Raw genomic sequence first — 6,996 nt, forward strand, 5'->3', positions numbered from 1 at the left:
AGCAGTGGCTAGGGACCCCTAGAATAAGTTTCCTCTGTTCCCTTTCCCCCCTCCCATTCTGAAAACAAGACAGGCTGGAAGGGAGGAGGGGTCGTTGCTAAGGAAAACCAGCTACAGGGTCCCAGCCAGCAGCTAGATTCCCCTCCCCCCAAATCCAACAGTGAACTTCTGTTTGGTCCGGGGGACTGTTGTAACTCAGAACGTTTCCTGCAAAGCATACTCAGTTACAGTGAGGAGCTGCACTTCTGTCCATGCCCCATAACACATCAGAGATGGATAACAAAGGTATTTAGTTAGTTTCCATAATCCAGGATTACTGCACCCTCAGGGGCATTTTGTAATCCAAAAATTCCCTATATGCCACTGCCCAATTCCCTCCTAATGCAGGGGCTCCTAATAACTCTGACCAATCTCCCCACTGCTCCTTCCTCCAATAGTAGTTCCCCACATACCCTCTCTCTGCACCACAGCTGACCTGAGCAAGGTGTGGGGCCCAGAGCAAATCAGCCCGTGCAGGGCCCTGCCCTAGATCTGATCCCACGGGCCCGGGACCTGAAGAAGCTGCCATCACCATTCGCAGAGCACCAGTGGTGGTGGGGAGGGGTAGCGAGTGGCTGGATGCGGAGCCGCTGCTCCACCCAGCTCCATACCACTGCTGCTCCGCCCGGCTCCACGGGGCCCCCCAAAGTGTGGGGCCCGGCATGGTCACCCCAATTTGCCCCCCATTAGGGATGGCCCAGCTCTGCATCCAGTGTTATTTTTCAGCGTTATAAATAATTCAGTGTGTCAACACATTCTGCTCTATTAGGAAAGTGGACAAAGATGGGATAGAAATATTATTATACTGAAAATGTCTGTTAGAGCCATCAGTGAATTCTTTGATTTATAGAAAATTGTAGAGGTGTTTGATGACTATTACTGAAAAGCCAAGAGCTCCATATGTTCCAAATGTTGGGGTTTTCTGGTTTTCCCCTCAAATCAACATGGTTGTGGTCACTGATAGATAAAATACTCCCTGAAATTTTGGAATTAATTAGATGCAGCCTTCAAAATTTATTACATTACAGGCAGTCAGAGAAATGTTGTCAGGCAGCACATGGCCTCACAAACCTGTCACCACACAAAATTCGTTTTACTCCTTTGGTGGAAGAAAGGATAAAAAAAATAAATTGATCCTTTATATCAAGGCTATCAACCATATGGTCCGTGGGCCAGATGCAGTCCATGAAACCTCTCTATCCAGCCTGCCAGCTACTGGCAGGCTACTAGAAGTTGAGGGGCATGGCTTGCTGCAGACTTCAGGGAACTTTGGCCCTGAAAGCCACGGATGTTGTAGGAAGCTTGGCTCACTGCTGTTGCCTCCAGATTCCTGCCCCAGACCTACTTTTGCTGCTGGCAGACCTTTAACCTCCTCCTCGAGACCCCTCACCACTGCCAGGCCCACCACTGCTACCACCTCTGGAGCCCTAACAGCCTCTGGACCCACTGCCACCACCCTATGATCTTTCATGAGCACCGCAGTGGCAACAGCAGCTGCCCCTGTGCCCTGGGCTGCATCCAGCCCATAACGAGACTATGAGAGAGTGCATCCTGAGGGCTGCTGTAACACCCTAGTCCTGTCCCTACTCCAGGTTGTCCATATAACCTGTATTTCTATCTCGCCTGCCATGCCCTGATGTTCATTTTCTGTTGACTGAGAAGCTGCCCCTGGGTCTTTAGTCTCACTCAGTGAAAGGACTCACCCAGTCTCTGGGCCCTCTTTCCACATGCTTGTTTTTCTGCGGGAGGCTCACATACCCAGTCAAAAACTACTTGTACCCTGCTGGCATGAATCAAACTCAGTGGTCAAAATTGTGACCACAATTAAGACTTAAGGGCTCCAATTGTGGCCTCTGACCTCCCCTATAGCCACACCTGCTTTGTAGATGTTAGTTGTCTTTCACACTCTTGTACAGGCTCCAACCCTCTAGACCTTAGCCCGCAGGTTACTCTGGCTGTAGGGCTCTAGCCTGGGCCCACTTAACTTGGGCAGATTCTTGGCCTCAGTCTCTCTCCATCTCAGGCCTCGAGCTCCATCTCCCTCTCTTCTTCTCTCTCACTTTATAGATCCCTGCCTCTGGCAGGGCCAAACCTGGAGTGCCTCTCCTGTGCCTATGCATGGCTTCCCAATCACCGCCTCAGCAACAGCCCTTCAGTATTTACTATCTCCACCACAGCAAAACAAAAGACACAGCCTGTTCATGTGCCCACAAAGCAAAGAGCAAGCTGACCTTAAAATCATCCTCACCTTGGGCAAACTTAAAACCAAAAAAGGTGTTAAAGGCAGCTTCTCTACCTGCATGCCAGGGTTCTCCATAACACTACTCTGGGCACCACAGCAGCATGCCTGGGAGGCCTTCATCCTTCCCTAGACAGGGCTAGAGTGAGACTGCTGGCCTGAGGGCAAGTCTCTTATAGTGATAAGCTCCTCTCCTTCCAGTCAATCTGTCCTACCATGGAGCATGCACCCAGTGTTCTCTCATTGGTCCATTCAGCCCTGCTTGGTTTCACTGCACCCATAGCAGGGCTGTTAGTGACAGCCAAAACCCTGTGTCTTCTTCCTGCATTTTTTTTTTTGTCTGCATTTCCCCCCACTTCAGGCCACAAAGACACTACTCCTAAAGGGCCCTTGCAGGCCCTGCTTGTCCCCCAGTCTTCTCCCAGTAACAGGGTAGGAGTTCCCTGTTACAAAGCCCCTTGGTCTGGATCTGACCTGGGACCCCAGATGAATTAGATGCCTTGGCTTTACATGAATACTTCTCACTCACATGAGTATTTTAATGATGTCATAGATTACTTGCACGTGTGAGATTAGTCTTGTAATCAGAAAGCAACTAAAATGAAAGACTACCAAATTTCTCCAGAAAAAGAAAAGCTGGTGCTTATTTCTGATGAATGAATGGAAACACTTAACCACTCCATATGGCTAAAAGAGTGATTGTAAAAAAAAGGTACTAAAGAGTGGATTTTACTAAGAAATCTATGATCTAAAAAGAGAAGGTGAATTCCAGTTTTGCTCAATAATATCAGCTTCACTAGCCATCTAGTCCTCAGATTTTTAGAAATTTAGAAATTCTTGTCTGTCATTGTGGTAGAAAGTAACCCCACAGCACAGATGCTATTTGCCAACATTTTCTATATCTATTTTAATAGTATAGCACTCCCAAAATGTCAAAAAGGCAAACCACTGGATATATTTGAAGTCACACTGAAGACTGTTGCAGTTACCAATCTTGCTTTCCAAAATAGTAAATGAATATTGAAGTTTGTCTTGGAAACCCTTCAAAAATGTAGTGAGGCTTACTTGTAGTAAAGCTGCCAGTGAGTGGCTCAGACTGTCCTTCATCATACAGGGAGAAAATGGCAACAGTATATTCTGTAAGAGACGTCAGACTTTGCAGAGTGTGTGCTGAAACGCGATCAACTTCCACCTGCAAAATGTTTAATTTGTAATGCGTATGGGTCATACATTAGGAATAAGGAAACAAGACCATTGACATTATCAGTGTCTGCAATTCTTTTGGCTAGATACATCCAAAGAATGCCAGCTAATTATAGAAAAAACTGCCAACTATATGAAAAGTTTACATGAAGCATGAAGGTAAAGTCAAGTTCACAAAATCCATCAAAAACTATTATATATTACATATTCTATCCTGTGATATGCTGAAGGAAATGATATAGAGACAGAACATATTTCAAGTAAATATTGGGGATCTACAGGGACTTATGTGCCTAAGTGAGATCTTACTCTACACTGAGAAAGAGTAAGAGTAGCACTTACTCTACACTTTACTCTAAGTGAGATCTTACTCTACACTGCTCAAGTCCTTGAAAACCAGTGAATGCAAACAGTGAATGGGTCTTTCCTCTCCTTTGTGTATTTTTTTCTAAGCTGGTAAAGCTAAGATGAAGGTGTATTACAAAAATAGTTGTGCAATAGCTTTGAAAGAATTGAATAGGGGGAAATAAAAGCATACTTAGACATTTAGGTGTCTAATAGGTGGAATAGGATCTGGCAGCCACAAGTTTAAGGGAATAAACAGATGTCACCACATGAAGCAAATCATCTGTGCTGGGATGTGTTCTGGCAAAGCTTATCTGCTTCATTGGGCAAAACACATTGCCCACTGTCCTGCCTGTTGATCTTGTGCAACAATGTGTGAGGTGTTCCCTACTTGCAGGGTACACCCAAGGGAATCTTCTACAATCTTGCCCAGGAATCTCTTGAGTCCAATCCTGTGCAGGAATTCCTGGGGTGTACAGGATTGAACCCCTCAAGACCTGGGACCACCAGACAGCTAACAGACACCTGCCACAATCAAGTGGCAGAAACTGGGTGCCGACAAAAGTGACATTTTGTCATGTGAGTGGCCCCCTGAAAGCGCTCTGCTCAGTCTTGCCTTTATGGAAGGGCAGAGCTGCAGAGCACTTCAAAAGTGCCCAGTCACGCAACAACCTGAACCCTCATTATATGCTTATAATATACATTATATGTATTATTTGCTTTTCCATTGTGCTGTCATAAAAATGGTTAAAGTGGCAAAAGGCATTGTGTGTTTGCACCCTAAGACTCTGTTTGAGAAACCTACCAGTGAAGGTGAAAGGGTCCTGGAACCTGGGCCTCCCAATCTGTGGGCAAATGCCCTAACTGATAGGCTATTAGGATAAAAGGTAGGTGGACCTTCCTCTACTGCTTTACGTTCGGCAAGTAATGACATTCAAGGTAATCCCAATTCACCACATCAGGAATTGCAAATGGTGTGTGTGTGTGTACCTGCTATTCAGGCGCATAAAGCAGAATGTGATTGGCCCCAGATGCCTCTCTTATAAATACACTGTAGAACAGTCAAGTGATGCATAATTACTTGACAATCTTAAAATACCTGGAAAAAATACTCCTATCTTTGTCATTGATGAGTTGCGTTGTTTTCCAGACTTGGAGAACTCTGTTTCTGGTTAATACAAACATTTAGCCCAGAGGTAGGAAAGATCTGATAACTCTTAAAAGTCAAAGGTACAAACTAAAGTTAAACACTCTGTTTATAAAATAATTGCAATAAATTATTTTATTAAATTAACTGCCATAAATTATTTTATAAACAGAAAAAACCCCTATGTAAAATAAGATACTGTATTTTCCTTAGTCTTCCAGAAGAAAGTTTAACTTATTAGAAAATAATTTATTGCGATTATTTTTTTAAAACCTTTTAAATATATTTTTGTCCAATTGCTGTATTAAGCTTGTTTTATTCAGTTTAGCAAGCCTGTTAAGAGTGATTGTGCAGCTCAGAGCTATAAGAAAAGCTTCTCTAGCTACAATGCAGATGTTGCCAGATTGGAAAACTAAATATAAGAAATGAAATATGTTATTAAAGGCAAGTGATATCATCCTGTCAAAAGAAAAAAAAAGACATCCTATATAAGCTAAATCCTCTTTCTATGGCAAGCCAATTTTCCTCCTAAGTAAATTATAGCAATAAATGTAATATAATTTGGTAAAATCTGAAGCAGTCAGCTTTTGGATAAATTCTCTTTACAATTATTTCCACCTCATAATCCAGAAAAGTGCTGGAGCCTTGTTATCTGGTCTGATTCTTAGTAGGTTGTTTACACACACACACACACACACACACACACACACACACACACACACACACACACACAACGTATATTTAGTCAAGAGTCAGATTAGGCTACAAACCTTTTTTCACTCAAACAGTTCCGTTCACTTGACTGAACCTAGGCACATAAGTAAAAAATTTTCATGTAAGGAAGACTCTTAGAGGTCCAGTTCTGACATATATGGTGCACTTGAACACAGCCCATATTCATAGATTCATAGATTGTAAGGCTGGAAGGGACCTCAGAAGATCATCGGGTCCAGCCCCCTGCACAAGGCAGGAAAGACAACTGGGGTCAGGTGACTGGGGTCAAGGTCACTGTCCAGTCTCCTCTTGAAGATTTCCAGAGTAGGTGATTACACCACCTTTGCAGGGAGCTTGTTCCACAGTCTGGACACCCTGACTGTGAAGAAGGTTTTCCTAACGTTGAGTCTGAAAGTCTTTCAGGAGGCTGTGGCCATTACTCCTAGTTTTCCCCAAAGGTGTCCTGGTGAACATCTGTTCACCGAACCCTTGATGTACTCCCTTAATGTAGCGGTAAGCTGCTACCAAGTCCCCTCTCAGCCTTCTCTTTTTCAGGCTGAAGAGTCCCAGGTCTCTCAGCCTTTCCTCGTATGGCTTGCCATGCAAGTCTCTGATCATATGGGTGGCTCTTTGCTGGACTCTCTCAGGCTTGTCCATGTCCTTGTTAAAGTGCGGTGCCCAGAACTGGACGCGGTCCTCCAGCTGCGGTCTCACCAGTGCTGAGTAGAACGGAAGAATCACTAAAGGGCAGGCCTGTGTGTGTGCTTCGGCCCCAGAATTATCCCCGCCGAGTTGCAGAGCATTGCACGGGGGAGTTTCCTATTGCAGAGGAAACCCCGGTGCAGGGACGAGTTTCCCGCCTTTTCTACAGCTTCTTTTGCAGAGTGCATTGCTCGACTTGCAAGAGGAATGCACGGTGCAAAAGAGTTCCCGCCACCGGTATGCAAATTTGTTCCCCGTGATTGGCTAGTGCTAAATTATTCACACGTGGCGGCTAACAATTGGCCTGTTAGCCGTATAAAAGGCTTGAGCGGTTTCCTCCCAAGCCGAAGAGGACTCCACATCCATCTTGTGGGGACTCTGGGTACATGGCAGGGTAACAGAAACCCTGTGTGAGATCCAGAGGAGCTTGGCGGCCTGATCCACTGCCCACCTCTTCCCGTCTTCGAGTGCGACTTTTATAAGACGTATTTACGATTTCTATTTTGGTGGCCTGTTCACCCAGAGCATCCGGAGCTCTGCACCATGGAGCCTAGCAACCTCCACGAGACCGTCTGTGTTGTCTGTCTGTAACTGCAACTCAATCAAG

The 6,996-nt window shown here is 45.0% G+C and overlaps 1 protein-coding gene across 2 annotated transcripts in view; it reads right to left on the reverse strand.

Annotated features, from left to right (window-relative positions):
* COL14A1 (collagen type XIV alpha 1 chain) overlaps positions 1-6,996 on the reverse strand; it is a 179,582-nt gene that overhangs the window by 109,082 nt on the left and 63,504 nt on the right. For both annotated transcript variants that reach the window (XM_006026800.2, XM_025207819.1), the window contains one exon: positions 3,344-3,470. In XM_006026800.2, coding sequence (XP_006026862.1) covers positions 3,344-3,470 — 127 coding nt within the window. The remainder of the gene's footprint in view (positions 1-3,343; positions 3,471-6,996) is intronic.

This window comes from Alligator sinensis, unplaced genomic scaffold (genome assembly GCF_000455745.1).
Source record: "Alligator sinensis unplaced genomic scaffold, ASM45574v1 scaffold895_3, whole genome shotgun sequence".
NCBI lineage: Eukaryota > Metazoa > Chordata > Crocodylia > Alligatoridae > Alligator > Alligator sinensis.